The sequence below is a fragment of the Schistocerca piceifrons genome, chromosome 1 (genome assembly GCF_021461385.2).
Source record: "Schistocerca piceifrons isolate TAMUIC-IGC-003096 chromosome 1, iqSchPice1.1, whole genome shotgun sequence".
Lineage (NCBI taxonomy): Eukaryota > Metazoa > Arthropoda > Insecta > Orthoptera > Acrididae > Schistocerca > Schistocerca piceifrons.
In genome coordinates this window covers 717,883,045-717,902,884 of record NC_060138.1, presented here as the reverse complement: position 1 = coordinate 717,902,884, position 19,840 = coordinate 717,883,045, and the positions used below count along the sequence as shown (strand labels likewise).

At 37.2% G+C, this 19,840-nt stretch overlaps 1 protein-coding gene across 2 annotated transcripts in view; it reads right to left on the bottom strand.

Annotated features, from left to right (window-relative positions):
• Positions 1-602: 602 nt before the first annotated feature.
• The window catches only part of LOC124711018 (dosage compensation regulator), a 189,406-nt gene continuing 170,168 nt past the window's right edge, over positions 603-19,840 (bottom strand). For both annotated transcript variants that reach the window (XM_047240970.1, XM_047240969.1), the window contains 3 exons: positions 13,338-13,541; positions 10,364-10,464; positions 603-1,112 (listed from right to left, as the gene is read on the bottom strand). In XM_047240970.1, the coding sequence (XP_047096926.1) occupies positions 988-1,112; positions 10,364-10,464; positions 13,338-13,541 (430 nt within the window). In that variant the 3' untranslated portion in view covers positions 603-987. The remainder of the gene's footprint in view (positions 1,113-10,363; positions 10,465-13,337; positions 13,542-19,840) is intronic.

Sequence of the window (19,840 nt, the reverse complement as noted above, 5' to 3'; positions counted from 1 at the left end):
GTTGTCTGAGAGCTCCTGCCCAGCAGACTGACATCAGATGCCAAATAGAACTCCTGATTGGCCAGTACATGTAGCATTTAGGGAACTTTACAAAGACTCACAAAGAAAACAGCACTCTAGATATCACAACCAGCTAGCAGATGACAGAGCCCGCAACAGAACCACCACGAAAGCCAGAAAGCAAGCTTACAATGAATCTTACTCTGCATGAGATTTTACCCCACGTTCAACTATCCTTTGTTCAAGCTTCACATAAATCATCAAAGATGAGGCAATAACAATTTCTTTTGGTTTATCATTCCGCTACAACAGCTGAAAAAATATTATTTATATGTTAATGGTCTAGTAATATGAAATAATGTTGTGGGAATAGTACAAATATATGCATATTACATATTTAGTAGTAGTGGATTGAATAAATAAAGTCTAAAATGGGGAGATTGAGAGGCAAAAACAGTTGTTAGTTTGTCAAAATAGGTGTCGGGTGTGTGTTACAGACTGTAATTAAGAACATGTATACAGCATGTAATCATTATATATAGTTTAAAAGCAATTTGTGTTACATACCCTCAGTGGAAAATCTGGTAATTTTATAGACTTGGTACAATATGAAATTAGGTAGTTTTTTATTACAATTAAATGTCATATTACATGATATTAATGTCAATAAATAAAATATAATTTTCATGGGAACTTGCAGTTCAAAATTATTTTTAAGTAACCTACATCACAATGGAGCAATTTAGTTTAACTTAAAGTTCAGATACAGCACAGTTAATTCTTGAAATGTCATGATGAACATTTACACTATTATTGTATACAGACAACACAATGATGATTGGAAGCCACTTTCCCCTCACCGAAGGGCAATGCGGCTTTAACAGCATTAGCATGAGGGAGGAAGAATCCATGGGAATGTTTATTTTAGAATATTCTTGACATCTGATTTTCAGAACATGGATTGGCTGGTTTACATCAGATGTCTGATCAGCGATTTCCAAAATATCCTCCTCGGCCGCCTCTGAAGCCCCCTCTGTCTGGGCCTTGGAACCCATAGCCACGACCTCTGAAACCACCACCGCCACCTCTGTAGCCACCTCCATACGGACCACCTATGAAAATAAATAGAAAGTGAACAAACCGATTTATTTACACACACCAACACATGAAAACTGCATAGTTTTTACAGTAGAAACATTTAGCAAAACTTAATACTTTTTGCACACCGGGAGATGTAACATTTATCATTTTCAATGGGCCACAAACAATGCTTCAAAAGGTCGATAAGAAAACTACTCACAGTACAGAAGTAAGATCTGAACAGAAACGAAGCACATGCACAAAGAATTGATCATTATAGATAAAATTCTGCAAACACCCACACCCATGCAAAGTATCTACTACTTAACACTGCCTCTATATGATGAATGGTTGCTTCACCATACCACTGTTTATACTCAACCCAAGGTCTCTCATTACTTTATTAAATATTACCATGCAAAAGATGTAATTACATTCCTCATTAATACTTCTAACTTACCGTTGTTTTACTGCATGCAGTTTCAAATGTACGGTTTACACTTTCTTCTAAAATTTTGTATTCTGGAAGAACACTTATCATATTACAAATATTTGTCAAAGTATGCTAGATATTTAAAAACATCTTTCAATTCTATTTTTAGTCAGTTTGTAACTTCACAAATGAAGCTGCTAAAGGGCAGCGTCAGCTTTCAGTGAGTAGCTAATGTACACAGAAGTACTTCTGTGGAGACTGACTTTCGCACCAGAGCTCTTACTGTTTCCTTAAAATTAAATTTAACATCAGTTTCAGGGGGTTTCGTACAACAAGTAAACTGATTAACTGGCATGGTTGGGAAAATCTGATGTTTTAATTTTTCTTTAATCTGAGGTTTGTACACTGGGCAGACCTCCAATAATTCTTTGCGCATATTATAGTCCTTCCTCTAACACCTCCACAACAAATTTGCAGTGGCTGACCATTCCATGGATTATGGGAAAGTTCAAGATACAAACCACTGCCTCATCCTATTGGGATACAGTGGTCAAAGAAGCTGTGGAAATCAGTAGACTACTTTCTCAATCAAGACGAGTATTTCCAGCTTATCTAATCATATAAACTACTCATTTCATGTCCATGCTCTCAGTGCAATTGTTGTTTTGTGTCTTCACTGCCTGTCATACCAAGATGTCATCAATTTTGATTACTATAGCTGGGCCACTGAAACACGTTATTTCAAGCTCACTTTACAAATGACTTTAAGTTCACGTTATGATTGAAAAACAAGGAACACGATGTGCTGCATCTTTTGAACTAATTACAGCATAGCAACGTAAGTCAGTTCCAACATCATTTTCATGTTGCCGGTTTCCATGTCCACAAATAAGTTTTAGCGTGTACCTCAAAAACTCTACGACCCAGTGACTATAATAAGGAAAGTGGTGCCTGCAGAGAAAACTGAGTATTTTTAAATACTCCTGGAAAGAAAAAAGCTGCCTTGCCCACTTACAGATCTTTATTCTTTCCAAACCAATTCATTTTGTCAGCATATTTATGGATATTACAGTAGGAAAGATAGCAAAGTTGTTTGTTAATTTTGTTATTTCTTTAAACTTTTCTCAGGCGGAAAATATAGCTTACAATGGTGTCAAAAACTATGGACTTCTGCTTTAAAAAGTTAGACAATGACTGTTGTTCAAAAAAGTTCATGTTGGCATTGCTTGTAGTACCTTCTTAAATAAAATTATAGGAAAAGATATCATTTCAATAACATGGTTACATGAAACCTGGGTCAATGCTGGAGAGAGAGAGAGAGAGAGAGAGAGAGAGAGAGAGAGAGAGAGAGAGAGAGAGAGAGAGAGAGAGATATGATAAATGCTGGAAAGTGGAGACTCCGAACAGCAGTGGTTGTCAGCCAATGGGAAGAGGAGCCAGATTAATTATGGCCTCTACATGTTCTTCAAATGGTCTTGGGCAGGATGGATTTCTAGTTTTTCAATTTAAAAGACCTGCATTTGTCATGAAGATATGGACCATCCACGATTTCTGCAATGGTTTGAAAACTTGTTGCTCCAGTTTAGGGTTCCAACAGTGATTCTACTGGATAATGAACTCTTATAACTAATGACCGCAAAGAAATAATGGTCCAGTGATTGTTGGCAAAAGGCAATGCTGCAGACATTCATTTTTTGAAACAAAATAAGCCTATGACACCTATGTATGTTGTAAGTGAAGTTGCAAACGAACAGGTTCACATGGTAATTACACTACTGCCTTATAATTACCATTTTCAAGCAAACTGAACTGGTTTGGGGGTACTGTTAACACTTTCTACACCGAGACAGTACACAATACATTTTTACAAACACAGCCCTTTGAACAAAGCCCGTATTCCGTACATTCCTCTGTTTCCCACACTATTTAATACAATCAAAGGTACGCTATACGTTTCTTCATTCAAACTGGCAGCAAGCGTAGTTTATGTACTTTCCAGAAGAGATCATTGCAAGTCTGTAGCTTGAGTGTACCAAACACACAATCAATTTGTGTGACCGTGATCGATGACCTCTGACTTGGGCTTAGTTCACTTTGTGGCTAAGTTTTGCTTTAGCAACATGGATTTTTTGATGGTTCTTATGGATAAGAAGAGGAAAACTGAGACTACATTGATTACAAACCTTCAGACGTATTTTGTGAACATTCCAACAGTTCAGGCAACAAACATGGGTTTATATAATTGAAAAATAGCGCTACAACATTACATGTATGTTACTATAAAAAATATTTTATACTGTTCTTTTGACTGTTTATATGGTTTTTTTTTTTTTAAATACATGAACAGACGAAGGTGAGGGTTCGAGTACTGCTGCTTGTTCTGACACATCACCAAACATGATTACTGGTGTGACCAAATGGTCCAGAGTTGACAATCAGCTTGATTTACCAGTGTTCAATAGTGCTAGTAGTGTAACTTTGCAACTGTATGAACACTGTGTACTGAATTTGAATGATTCTCAGCATTTTTCAATAATGAGAAGATCAAAACAAAAAAAGCTGAAACAAACATGAATGCAGGATTAAAATTTTTTGAAATGAGTAGGTAGTAGCCTACGAAGAGAAATTCTGTGTAGCATCAATGGTCAATAGTAAAGATACAAGAAATATACTTTTTTTCCTATCATTTTGCATATGAATGTAGTGAAGCTGCCAAAAATAAGTGACTATTGGTCAAAGGATTCATTACTTCAGTGGCATACAGGCTGATGAGTTGAGACAGATTCACTTCCATTTTGTTTATGTTGCTCTTTAACGACAACATGAAATTCATAAAGCTAGGTCAGCTAGGACATCACCCCTGCACGAAATCAGACATTTCTTCATTCTTTTGTCACAAAGTGTATGAATAATTTCAACCATACTTGAATCTCACAACTGATTAAGGAATATGCAAAGTAGAGGCTGAAGAGGATTTAGAGCTTATATGAAAAACAAACCAAATAAATATGTAATCGAACTTCATTTACTATGCGACTGAACAACAGTTTATGCTTTTAATTATGAAATTTACACAAGTAAAGCAACAACACAGACAACTGTCTTGTCTGTAATTGGAAGGCCTTAGGTAAACAGCTACATAGTCGTGGTGGTGTGGAAGGGCTCCAGTATTCAAAAGTTGTGTGTGTGTGTGTGTGTGTGTGTGTGTGTGTGTGTGTGTGTGTGTGTAAAAAAGTCTCTGGTGCGCTTTATCAAGGCCTTAGGTAAACAGCTAGGTAGTCGTGATGGTGTGGAGGGGCTCCAGTATTCAAAAGTTGTGTGTGTGTGTGTGTGTGTGTGTGTGTGTGTGTGTGTGTGTGTGTGTGTGTAAAAAAGTCTCTGGTGCACTTTATCACGGCCTTAGGTAAACAGCTAGATAGTCGTGGTGGTGTGGAGGGGCTCCAGTATTCAAAAGTTGGACCATCACCAAGAGTAGACAGTGTTTGAAAGGCACTTCCCAGAAAAGATCCCAGCTACAGCATTTGAACGAAATGTAGCTTGGTGCTGTAAAGTCTGTGGGCAGATAAGGGGAAAAAAAGAAACTGGGGAAATTAGTAAGAAAAGAAACGCAATGGTGGTGTAAACAGAGTGAGGTGGGTCTCTGTGTACACGACAGTTTCAAGGAGTATCATGTTCGAATAAATGCTGCTTGATAAAACAAAAACTGCATTTCTGTATTGAATTTTTTTGGTATGCTTATATTTATTTCAATAAAATATGTTCTTCTGAAAATGCTTATTTCTTGCAAATATTCATAGGAATGAGTTTTGGAAGTTTAGTTTTTATTTTCTGGAAAAGTGTTCCACTTTCAAAACTGTAGAGAAAATACCATTTATTTTCAGAAAAAAGTGAATAAAAGCATTAGAACAAGGAAGGTCCAACCTTTAATGTAAAAAGTTTTTATATTTTTTTTCATGACTTCTTTAAACAAAAATCTAGAAAATTAGTTGAGAAGTGTCAGTTCACAGAGACAAAATTTGTGTACATGGCTCAGTGTGGAAAACTTTAAAAATAATAACAAGCCTTTTACTGTAACAGAAGAGAAAAGACTATTACATTAAGGTCTTCCTACTGTAGACGTCACCTCACGGGAGAAGCGAGCAGACTATGTTTGTAAGCTTATTAGAGAAAGGCAGACTATAGATAGCGTTATAAATGAGAATGAACAACTAATGATTTCTCTTGACAATGATGATGATGATGTGGTGGTGGTGGTGGTGGTGGTGAAGTCGAGTTTTGGCAGTGATCTGGATGATAGTGGTGATGGGGAACTGGATGGAATTGTGCCATTGTCACCACAAATTTGCTTATTGTCCAGAGCATGTTTCAAGAATTAATTCTTTTACTCTGCAACAGAGTATATGCCTAACTGTTTATTTCATTCTACAACTGTCAATAGCATGTTAGGTTTACATTCATGTTATGAGGTTTTATATGCAGCTATTTTGCCCTATTTTTCCCTGTAGTAGTTTTCTCCACAGTCAGAACACGTATTCTGTTATGCTTAGATATACATTGTGATGTGACGAGCTGTGTACATGGTGACTATATCCTACATTTACAAAACAAACATGGGAGCTATCAGTTGTGGGTGTGTGCAGCGAAAGGTATTGTAGCCTCAACTGCACAACTGCAGTGTAGCTAATTACACCTGAGCTGTCAAATGATACATTCAATGACTTGGGTATAACCACGTAATTGTTAAGCACTGTGGATTTGTTGACACAGCAATTGCAATGTTTTATTCTCAGATGCATGAAGTTTTATCTATGACTGACACTTGTGTGGTAACTGTCTTATGTATGCACACTTACTCCGTAGTATACCACCGCACCTACTGGTTGTATTTCAGTCGTGGTAATCAATTGAAATATCACAAGATGAAATACTGCTGTCCCAGATTCCTACTCAAAAGGTGATGGAATATCCCATCTGCAAAGAAAACTCCAAGAAACACAATTCCAGATTTGTCTGTGAAATGCTGTGCTGTATCGGACAGTTGCAGAAACTGATCTTGCACAGAAGTGCAAAGTTTCCACTGACCCATGACAGTCTAGCCAAGTGTGTAAGTTATATGACTTGAATGCAATAACTGTGTGCCACTCATTGTGATCTTTATATCTTTTTTTCTGTGCGCTACTGTGATTCTCACAAGTACTTCAGGAGGTAAACTCAAATAGCAGTACAAGATATTGGAAACAGCAAAAATCTTCTTTTTCATCCTTAAAACCATGCACAGGTGCTACTCAATCAAGTAGGATAGGCCATCAATTGAAAGCATTCTACCCTCTACCTGGAGCTAGCTAATAAGGTAAAAAGTTCAACGTATTTACACTGGGACAGGCACACAATGTGATACTAGGGATTAATAGCTTCTAATGCTGGTAAGAGAACAACTTTATAAGAATTATGTAATCTAATCATGAAACCTCAAATATTTTAGATTTCAAAGCCCTGCAATGATATTGAAAATTTGGGGTATAATAGGGAATGAGATGGGTACAAACAGAACTATATGCATTGTTTTAAATGGTGATAATCAAATGTGCAGCCATGAATTGATCACAGAACACTAAAAACTGGTAATTAAATGAAACAACAAGTTTACTGTAACCAGTCACTGTTTTTTTTTTATCTCCATGACACATTTAAAAGGTTTAAACCTACATCATCAGGTTGATTTACACTTGTTAGTATGAAGAGTGTGTGTGTGTGTGTGTGTGTATGTGAATGTGAGTGTGTGTGTGTGTGTGTGTGTGTGTTACGTTACGATTTTTTGGAGGAACTTGTGGTACTTCCTCTAGTGGACACAGGTTCCTTTCACTGTGACTGGAGACAGTGCCACAAGTATCTTCAAAAAATCTTAACATAACATAACATAACACACACACACACACACACACACACACACACACACACACACACACACGTCATACTAACAAATGTAAATCCACCTGATGATGGAGGTTTAAACCCTTGGAATGCATTGTGGGGATAAATAAACAGTGACTAGTAACAGTAAACATGTTGTTTCATTTAATGTCAATAACAGTCACAGTAAAGCCTAACCTAAAATGTTTGGGGGAAAAAAAAAAAAAAAAAAAATTGTACTGAGCAAATAGTCCATGGCTTCTCTCTTTTTCTTTCTTTTTTTTAACCCCTTCAGTGGGCGCCCCTGTGGCAGATAGCCGCAAGATGTAGTTTTCTATTAGTATCACAGATAGCGTTACAGTTGCGTCCACATCCAGATACATATCTGTTGTTCTCAACGGATGTCACCACTTACTACATTTGCGCTATTCATGCGTTTAACAGTTTGGTCGCTATTGTTGTTTGAAATGTGAGTGTCGCGTTTGCCCGCTACGCACCTTTTGATGTAAGTATTTTCTATACTTGGGATTTTCTTTCACCTCAAGGCAATCTCTCTTTTATATTAATACAGTAGAGCATCAATTATCCGAAGTAATTGGGGGACATGGGTGTTCAGAAAACTGGTTTGTTCGGATAATCGAACTGTACAGTAAATTTATTCATAAAAACAGGAATCTCTTTTAGTATTACAAAGTATGTGTTCCGAGTTTCCTGTAGACACAGTTGTGCTGTGGTACGGTTAAAAGGCACTTCACAATAAGTGATAAAACAATGTAGCAACTGGAAACTTACTCCAGTTTTAAAGTATGTGAGACAGTACAATTCTTGTGGGCAAAATGTCAGAATTGCACACACATTCACCATGAAATTCAGTTGGCATAGGGATCAACTGCAATGTCAGATCCAGGCATAGTAAAATGGTGCCAACAATTTGATCATGGCTACACAGACATGGGTGATGCTGATTGGGAAAAAAAGGTCATCAACATTGAACACAGACAACAATGTCCATGAAATCGGTGAACTGGTTTGCAAAAATCACATTTTCTGAAGATGACGACATTCACACAATAGTTCCTCAGTGGCTCAATGACCAAGATGCAAATATCAATCATTGATGAATGACTGTTGTTTAAAGAGAATTTGTGAATCCGCTGAAAAATAGTGTTATGTGCCTGTGTCAATTTGGAGTTCAGTGCAGCATTTAATAATAGTTTCTTGGCCAGCCATAATAACGCACATCTTATTTTTGAAGTACCCTCATACTACTTTTGATATAATGATTAATCATTTATCTTTCTGATCAACAATTTATTAATGGAGAAGAGGAAACATAACAGTTCTCTCAAAGAGAATTAGCAACAATTTGTTTGTAAGTGACGCACATTTGATTCTTAGCAGTTCTCGTATGATTTTCTAGTTTACAAATAGCAATAGCAAAGCATTATGAATTCAAGCCAGAGAACTAACATCTTGGCAGCAGATTCATTTACAACAGAGCATACATCCTCTTCTGAAATGTGATATTTTCCCACTACTTGTACCTCATCTCCTAAAAAATAATGTAAATTATCAGCTAAACCAATACTCACCTACATCGACACACTATAAACTACACACAAGCACCTGCCACAGGGTTCATCGAACCACATTCACAATAATTCTCTATTATTTTATTCCCGAACAGCACACAGATAAAACGCACATCTATATCTTTCCACGTGCGCTCTGATTTCCCTATTGTATTGTGATGATCGCTTCTTCCTATGTAGGTCAGCATCAACAAAATATTTTCACATCTGGAGGAGAAAGATGGTGATTGAAACTCAGTCGGAAGATCCTGCCACAATGAGAAACCCCTTTGTTTTAATTGCTTGTGTGTGTGTAGTGCTGCTTGTGGGGCCACTCAGGGACAGGGTGGATGTATGGGACAGGTTTTCATCTAGGTCTATAGCAAGAATGTGAGCTATAAAGCAAGGGGTTACGAGCAGGAGTGGAGTAAGGGTGGACAAGGATATTATACAGAATCAGTGGGATGCAGACTACCAAAGTGGGAGGGGTGGGAAGGATATTGGGTGGTGGGAATGGGGGACATAGTAGGTGACTGGAGAGAGAATGCACAGGATATCAGTTTCTGTACATGGTTGGGAGGGCAGTTTTGGTCTGTGAAGGCCTCGGTGAGACCTTCGATATATTTGGAGATGGACTGTTTGTCACTACAAATGCAATGGCCACAGGTGGGTGGGATGTATGAAGTGACTTCTTGGTATGAAATGAATGGCAGCTGTCAAAGTGGAGGTATTCCTGGTGGTTGATAGGGTTGAGACAAATGTTGGTACTGATGTAGCTATCTCTGAAGTAGAGGTCTACATTGAAGTAGGTGGCTTCTTGTGTTGAGGAGGACCACGTGAAGTGAAACTTTGGACTTTAACATTGGCTTTGGATTGCATTGATTAGTACAGTTTGCAGTGGGAAAGTGTTTCCACTGTAGAGACTGGAAGGAGGAGAGAAGGTCTTTAATAAGTCTAGTATGATAGAATATGGGAATGGGATAAAAGATAAGGCCTTTAGAATGGACTGATACTTCTGTGGGAGTAAAGCTTTTGCAGGAAAAGTTCATAACTGTGTTTTGGGTCTGTTTAGGTACTGGATTCTCTATGGTGGTGGGAGAGTGTTTCTGAGAGTGTGATAAATGTAATAAGGCTATTGAAAACACGGACAGTGGTAGACCAAGGTGGGAACAGGTGGTGAACAGTTTGGAGACACTTTTGAGATGGTGATGTGTATGCTGCTTTAGTTCCTCAAGAGTTTCAGTGTGAGAGACGAGACAAAGGAATTCGGGATTTCACAACAGAAGAAGTCTACGTAGGTAATACATTCTTATGGATTCAGATGGATGTTGTATTAAAGCATGTAAACAAACTATATTTTGAAACCTACCTCTAGACATGCCACCATTGTTGAAATTACCACGCATCATTTTTGGTGGTGGCCCATCAAAACCAAATGTGTGACCACGAGGTGGTCTTCTAGAAGGCACCCTGGAAAAAAGAAAAATAATTACTAAGGCTTTTCCTCTGCATAACATTAGGCTTGTGTCTTGTTATGAGTACATTCCACATGAACCCAGAATTCTAGTTAACAATATGAGCCAATGAAGACATTGTTGGTAAGTTTTAATATTGGCTGAGACCAGAAACATATTTATATTCTCATATCTTGTCATGCCGTGTTAACCAGACCAAATCTAGATTGACTGACCTTTTTGAATCTTATTCATTTTGCATCAACAGATTTAACACAATTCTCTCTCTCTCTCTCTCTCTCTCTCTCTCTCTCTCTCTCTCTCTCTCTGTGTGTGTGTGTGTGTGTGTGTGTGTGTGTGTGTGTGTGTGTGTGTGTGTGTGTGTGTGTGTGTGTGTTTTCTCTCTTGGAATATGACATCAAGAAGTAAATTCAACACAGCAATATTTGTGGAAGTTTGGAGGCAAATACAAGCTTCGTAAAGGAGATTTTGAAACATTATATGAATATAAGAAAATTTGTATGTATGACACACAGGTATTGTGTATTTTCACTAGAAATTAATATATTTGTTTATTTACATTATAAAGTTTTGTAAATTGTAAATATTCTGTAATGAATTTGTTATTATCATCACTACACTATGTGTATGTAGTGGAGCAAATACGATCAGAGAAGCAAGACAAATCTTAAAGGAGACACCATTGCAAAGGGGATCTAGAAGAGTACAGAGCTAGTGATGTAGCTGAAAAGATTAGTGAAGACTCTGGAATAGCTGTGCCTACTGGCAAGAAGCGTCACACTGTCTTCATCCTTCTAGGTAAGTATGACATAAAGCCCATAGTGTGGGTACACAAAGCTCTATCGACTATGGAACTAGTGGGTATCTTCCAACAGACTACTGAAGCTAAATGAAACTATGTATATATGTATGAGCTGTCCACGCTCTTTCTGAAGTGGTGCAGACAATAAGTTGAAGACAGTGGTTCTTCATTTGGAAAATGTCATCACTGACACTGTTTTGTCTCAACAAAAATCATCGCGTATACGAATGACAAATGCATTACTTCTATCATCATGAAGACAGTATCAAAATCAGTAGATCATAAACAGACTGGAATCCATGAAAATAGTGAGTTCAACCCAGAATGCATTACAGAAATGTGCAATTAAAGTACAAGTAGAATATTCCTTACCAGGTGCACAACATGTACTGGAATGGTTAAACTCTTACAAATAACAATACCGCTAGGTGTGTGAATGTTTAGAAGCTCACTCAGCTTAAACGTGACAGTTTACTGCTGACAGCATTGAAAGGGCAAACTGGCAGTGTAGCAAGCATTCTCTTTTTCTCTCTGCACAGAACACTTCACTCAGCCGCCATCTTGCCTGTACCCCACTATAGTGTGATGCGAACACTATAGTCAGGCCATTTTGTGCTAGCAAGAAGTACAGAAGTCTGTTGCACTGCACATACTCATTAAGTTCCTCATGCAACAAGGACCAAACCCTCAGAAATTTTCATGAGGGTCTGCACACAGTTTGAGGAAGAAAACCTTTGAATGACTCAAATGTATGAATGATGTAAAACTTATGGAAAACGTACTCCACCAATGATAACCACAGATGAGAATCACACCAGACCACATCATGCCATGTGTGACTTTTGCAGTCTGATACCTGTCTTTAGGTATGACTGTAAGATACTTTTAGTTATATCTCTGAAACCATGAGTTTCCTGTTTATCACTTATCAGTTCATGAGATTCGTCCAACACAGTGATAGATATAGGAACAATTTCATTAATACTGTAGGGTCTATGCTCCATATCACATATGGCAAATGATTTTGAGGAGCCTTTCCTAAAATCGTGTTCAGTTTCTCTTAATCCTTTTGTTAAATTTGCCTTCGGCCATCATATTTAACTGATTTGGTTGAGCTTAAAATTTTTTGCAACACACTAAACACCACAAACATCTAGATGGCAAGTACAGTACCGTAATTTAGGCAGGGAGAACTAACAAACTGCTACAAATGATGTGAAATGCAATTGGATACAGTGTTAAGTGTTACCTGTGATGTAAACATACTCAGCTTCCAGAGTGCCCGGACATCCATGTAAAATAGCAGTACATTGTGAATTAAGATGCGATATTGTGATTACTGCCCAGTTTATTAAAAACCCTCAATTAAGTATTGCACAAGATAGGCATTATACACAGTGGATTTCGAAATGTCTTGGTTTACTACAAACTTTCTGGAAGAAAGCAAATGTAATGGAATTTACAGCTGACTAACAATGAATCAACTAGTATGGTTAACCATCAAAAGTGCTGATCCTCAATTTTGACAGTTACAACACAGAACTGGACACATCACATCGCACCACATCACATCACATCCGGAATGGTTGCCCTCATACTAGGTATCAAAGAACGATAGTTGGAAGGGGGAAAGGATGTGCGCAGTAAGTTTTAAAGGGAAAAACTATTACCATGATTCCATGACTGATTTTGGGCATTGCCAGTGTCAACAGTATGCATCCAACAGAAACTGTATAATGCACTGGGAAATTACTTATTTTTGACAACTATTACAATGATCTTCCAAACAGGCATGGTTGTTTCATGGATAAGCTCAAGATCTAGTGGGCAATACAAGTTTTGCTTTACAATACAGGATTTTAAAATAATGTGTGGGAGACAGAGAACACGGTTCAACATCAGAATCTTAAAACTGTATTACAGAATCAGAAAAGTGAAATCACATCTTTTACTCTGTTCACTGCAAAATACTGCATGAAGACGAACTCGAATTTTTTCCTTTAATTATCCATGAATACAAGCTGACACGTCTGTGTCTGAGGCAAGGAAAAATAGGATAAACATACCCGCCAGTTGACACTTGATCCATGTTGTGACGACCAGCATTCATCCTACAGAGCTGCTTAAGTACATTCATCACCTTCTCATCAAGTGGTGACAATTCTGTAATTGTTTCTGGATCTTTAGCAGCTCTTACCACTAGGGCTTCCAATGCCGGCCGCAGTGCAACAATTGCAGCAGCTATCTCTGGTTTTATCTTCAAATTAATCCTAGAACAGAGAAAAAAAGAAAAAAAAACTATACTCAATATATAAAGATCAATCAATCACAGACCTGCTACATTACAGTAATAGTATCTTCGCAATTCAACTGTAACTCAGCAATTTCCCAAACTGGCATTATGTTCTCTTTGAACAATACAGTAACAAACGGCAAAATGTGGACACACTTGAGTGTACTATGGAATGAATACATCATTGTAACCTCAATCCTGGAAAAGCACAATTTTAACCCTCTGGCTGCTACCCCATTCCATAGTGACCACAGCTTTACCACCACCTTACACTACTACCTGCGACAAGGCATGAAGTAGCGGCTGCAATCTGTGTATTTGTTTAGCTTCACTGTCTAGCCTCACCTGTCCTTAACATTCTTGGAGCGCTGTGTGTGACGACTTCATCTGCTGCTCTGGGTCTCACCACCCCCACAGAAAATAAATACAGTTACACTGACAAGTTTTTGTTTTACTTTAAAGCTGTTCTAAAAATGAATTACTGCGTAGACAAATGCACAGTCATGTAAATATTGTTTCGCGATCAAGATTTACATCTTTCCAGGAGTTTTTAGTACCATTTCAGAAGCCTATGACAATAGCGAGGTGCCACTCTGGAATCACCTCAGTAAATTAATGGGTTCTTTAATAGTTACTCTTCCATTATAACTGCTGTCTTCCATATATTCATAACCATAACAACTCAAGGGAAGGCTGAATCATCTGTGTTATAGCTCTCATATGCTGATAGTAGTTGGAAAAGGTAGTAATAACTTTCTTTGCTCCAAGTTTGTTGATTCTGTTTGTGAGACGGCTTTGATAATTTCATGTATTTGTTTCGTATACAATAACCAACTGAACCTTTGGTCACAGGAGGTCAGATTGCCAAATGATCTAATGATAAGTGGTGTGATATGATAACGCTGTTCTGTGTGCGCAGCACAACCGTGTCATTCGAACTGTCAGTGAAGCGCCGGAGCAGACATATTGGCTGCTATGAAATACTTATCCCCTGATTTTAAAGAAATTATTTTGTGAAAAAAAAAATTGATTCTTCCACATCTTACAGCCTGATATCTTTGCTCAATGAGTCACAGGAATTTTTTTTGTTTTCCATTATATTTATTGTGCTGCATCAAATTAAGTGAAGCAGTGCACAAAACTTAAAGAATTTTGCAGTGACAAAAACATGCATAGACTGTACATGTGGTTCATTTTAGGACATCCACTGCTGTGTATGAAATGTAGTCAACAAATAAAGATTGTATTGAAAGCTGAGAGCAGAACAATATCGATCACTGATCTCAAGATTTACTTTTATATATATGGGAGGGTTGCATGCAGTGCATCTAGTGTTCTGGCCAAAGATAACAAAATAAGGCTTTTTGCAAATGATAGCACACAATGAGGTGTGTATTTTGCCATATGATTAATACTCTTAACTTTTTGACTTGTCAAGATATGGAAGTAACTATAGATTTCTTCATGGAAAGGTGTATTTCTTTTAACATCATTGTGTTTCTACATTCCACTTCTCAACTGTAACAGCAACAACCTTTGATCATCCTTATTATTTTACCAGAATACCAGATAGTCTCCGGATTAGACTTCCGGACGCTTAAGTATTCCAGAGCAAGCATTTGCATAATTTCAACAAAGTATGGATGAAATTTGTCCATGGCCTTCAAAATCTGTATCACAATGGTCACTGGTTTAACTAAATGCAGCTACTCTCAATGATAAAAATCTGGTAAAGTTTCTTTTATTTCCTTCAAGAAAGTTTTCTTAAAAACCTATCAGAGTGTTGTTTCAATCCTATGACAGCTTTCTTGTGTCTTTCTTTCTATTCCACTAGATTATACATGGCCAGAATACTGTTACTGGGTGTCTGAAATTATGGAGGATTTAGGCAGATAAAGGTGGTATGTGCCTCTGCGACACAGCATGTTAGTGCACGATAGGTATGAGTGTCACCTCAAGTGGGCTCTGTGGGTAGTTGTAAAGAATGCAACACAAGACATGAAGAGCGCACCATCATATGGCGAAGAGATTTTGTATCATTAATTATGACTGAAGAGATGACTGCTGAGCTTGGTGGGAAAGATGGCTAATTGATCTTAAATAATTATTCACGACAAAGACATGTACAGATCCATATAAGCTACTGAAAACTCAAATATATAATTTTAAAGATTTTTCCTGCATTGGTCTATTTTGTGCTACAATTACTATAAATATCATCAGTGATAGAGCAATTAACAAAACAGTGGAACTGATATTTCTCAGTAATGTCAACAGCAGGGACCAGAAAATTCAGCAATATTTTTGGTAAAATTTGTGTGTATTTTTTTTGCAAAATTTGCATAAATTTTTGTTGAAATACACACTATTTTTATTGTTAATGATTAGAAGTGCAAATTTCAAAGATTGTCACACTATGCGAGTGATGAAAGACGCCTTAGCTCCTTGAAATTGGCTGTTAAAAAAAGTGCTGAGTGGGAACTTTTGACTGGAGCTTCAACAGCTTCTTTTAGCCCGAAATGATCTTTGCATTTTTGTTCAGCTGCATTTACACTTTCAACAAATCAATGTTCTGAATTTTCCCATTGCTGAACCAAATATATGATTGATTTAAGATGTTTCTGGTCACCATTTGTCTTTTCCTACCCAATCCAATGATCACAGAATCTGCAAAACATTAATTTTAACCTTTTGTGGGCATTTGTTGTTGTGCGATCTATGCTCGACAGCCTACAGGCACAACTGGAAAGGCATTTAGTGTAGAAGTAGAACCTAAAGTGAATATTAAACAATGGAAAATCCAGGATGGAATAATGACAATCTTATGAGAAGGGACAGATCAGGATGGAATAATGACAATCTTATGAGAAGGGACAGATCAGGATGAAATAATGACAATCTTATGAGAAGGGACACACACACACACACACACACACACACACACACACACACACACACACACACACGAAAATGTGCGGGTGCACGAGACCACACACTCTGGCCACTGAAACAGGTTGTGTGTGTGTGTGTGTGTGTGTGTGTGTGTGTGTGTGTGTGTGTGTGTGTGTGGAAGGGGGGGGGGGGGGCGGCGGCATTCGCCCGCTATTTCAGGAGGAGGCCTTTTTGCATGAAAGTTTAATTTTTTACGAGTCTTTTTGTTGTGTCTATCTGCGACTCAACATCTCCACTATGTCTACAGTGATTCTTGCAATTTTAGGGAAAGAACTTTAAGTTTCAAATTGCTACAGCACAGAGTGCTATATAGTGGCAGACAGTTGCAAGTAGGCTTTTAACCATCAGAGGAGTGAGGAGCAGTGTGGTGACACAAGTCATGCTTCCCTTTCGCAGGGCACCTACTCCAACTGTGTCCTAAGAAAACAGAACTGACACACTGTCACATGAATCACTGCTATTTTCCGTTGTTTTATGGTCATAACCAAAATTCATGAAGGTTCAGGATGTCTCTTCAGTCATTTCAAAATAAGAAAAGAGAACAATGTGAAACATGCAATACAAAGCATTCAGGAATCTAGTGGCATTCTAGACAACCCTAGTTCAAAACATTCCCCATGTTAGAAGTATCCACATTATACCAACTTTTTAATTGTAGATAACAGATGTACGTGTTTCTTTGTTATAAAATGTAAGGTCCCACAGCTGAGTACTACTTCTATCGCATTGTGAGAACCTTAAATAGATCATTCAACCACACACAATTGGTGTGGCACTACCAGAGCTTCGAATGCACAGATGTGTCACTGTGTTCGTACACTTTTCATTTTGCAAACAGGTTATTATGCACTTTATTTTTCCAAACTGGGCGAACCAGTACCAGTAATCAACAATTGGTTACACTTTCAATATTTATAAGCAGAAAATAAAGCTATTTCTACCTCTGAAAAAATTGTTCATCTGGATTCAATTCGCTGTGATATAGCATATATTAGGTATTTCATATTTTGAGGCAGAATTCGCATCCCTTTAGCATTTATTGCAAAATGTGAATTTTTCTGGTCCTTAGTCATGAGGTATGACGAACAAGGTATTAGGAGTTCTCTCACATAAAGCTATTATGGTTGTCAGTAAAACTAATTAATTAGTCTACAATTAATATGCTTGCAAGTAAAATCACAGCAGCACAACACAGACTTACGCAATTCCTATATGAAACTATAATACTGTATGTCTAACTCGAGCTAAGTAGTGCTGGAACCATGAAGAAACAACGCAGAATGACATGACATACATTTGATGTTTGTTTTCAAGCTTCTTATTTAACATACTAATACTTGCCGAAAGGAGTACAACATGTATTACTTGTTTTACAAAAATGTACTGAGCTACAAGAAATAATTCCGTACCTCAGATGTAAAGTAAAGGGGCAAAATTCGATTTCTGCAATTTTGACTTAAAGTGTATTTTAAATATAAAGACACTGCTTAATTGATGGAAAATGGGCATCAGTCCTGCACTAGTTCACGTATGATTTACGGAGTGTTAAGGGAGTACATGTCTATTGAACATGTCTAAATTGGCCATGGCTGGAGCAGGACCAGTCTTACTTTTACAAATGATGTAGTATCTGACTATTAAAAATATGTTTTTACATGAAATCTGAAGAAATAGGACTTGTGGCACTTGACTTCTCAGGTAATGAATTCTGATTGGGCTAAAATTTTGACTGGCCAGTTACAACCTGAGTGAACTGACGAGGATTGTCATTGTAAATAGTAACAGGTGGAAGATAACACTTATGACAGTTCAGTTTTCACAGTTTTATGGCATCCTACTTATCCCTCTGCTCAGTGGACCTGCTTCAAACATATAGCCACCACAGGCAGTTTCCTAGAATGAAAAACAGCTAGTCCTTTTCCTTCACACCATCAACAAATTTTGAGCACTTCACAGTCAAAGGGACCAATGACCAAACAGTTTCGTCCTGTAGAACAATAGTAATCATTCAATGGCGTGAAATCTGTAGGCATGAATGGCACTTTGGCAGTACAGTGATTCATTTATTTATGCAGCGCATTCAGAATACTCGGAAAAAGAGTGGTTTGTTGATTACAGACTAAGAAAATTTCGCAACAAACAACATGAACTTATGATTCTTTGGAGCGAAGATTGGAATTATACGTTTTGGGCAGCTCACCACTGGACTGATTATTTTTGTGTGTGGAGATTTTAATTTTATTATTTATTAATTAGTGTTACAAACTTGATTCATTTTTCATGCATTGGCCATTGGAATTGTTACAAAACTTTAGGGGGGACTTTCTGAACTATGATATGAGACTTGATTTACAGGGTTTTATGATGTGACAAAGCAGTCATATTTCTAAGTTATTTATATGAGAGACTAAACTATTTCATTGTCATCATTCCTCAGTCAGGAAGTTGGCATTCACTTTTGGTGACATAAACTGTTTACAATTTTAACTTCAGCATCAAATTTACGGAAATTGATATGTAGCCACCCCTCAACCTAATGATGAGCTTACATTAGTCAATCATTCTCATCTGCCGGTGCATCAAGTATAGTTCTGTGCAGTCATCAATAAAGCCAAGCCTTGTTAGGCAAAGGCACGGGTTTGCTTATAATGCAAGTTATTAGAAGATTATACAGTCACTCGAAATATGACACCGCTTCTATCATTCTTCAGTACAAGTCATGTCTTGAGAGTAGTATACAAAAATGAAAAATAAATAAAAAAAAATTAAAAAAAAAAACGATTATTCCTATACAGCAGTACAAATGTAGATAATGTAACACATTCAAATGATACTACCAGTATTACATATGAACAAACCTGAAATTTCACTGTGTTGGATAAACCAACTTTAACAACTACAGCATTTATCATGTCAGGGTGTAATAAAATAATCAAAGAAGAATTAATGAGGATCTCCTAAAAGAATTATACGGGATATGTAGATTAAAGACTGCAAGCCAATGAAATATTTTGGAATGTGGGTGAGCTATTTTTTTTTACAACTTCCAGCACAATTTGTGTAATTACCACAATCCATGAAGTTCCATTAATCTAGAATCTACTGCTATAGGTTTGCCATCATCTGACTCTTTCGAGCTTCCAATGGGAGACAAAATACTACATGGGCACAGCACAACATTAAATATAAGAAAGAAAATCTTTATGATGCCCACTATAATGCTAGAAGAAAACAGTTCCAAACAATATTTATTTTATCTTCAAGAAAAAATTATGTTAACATTACATACTTAATAGAAATAAATTTTGATGTCAAAGTTTAATA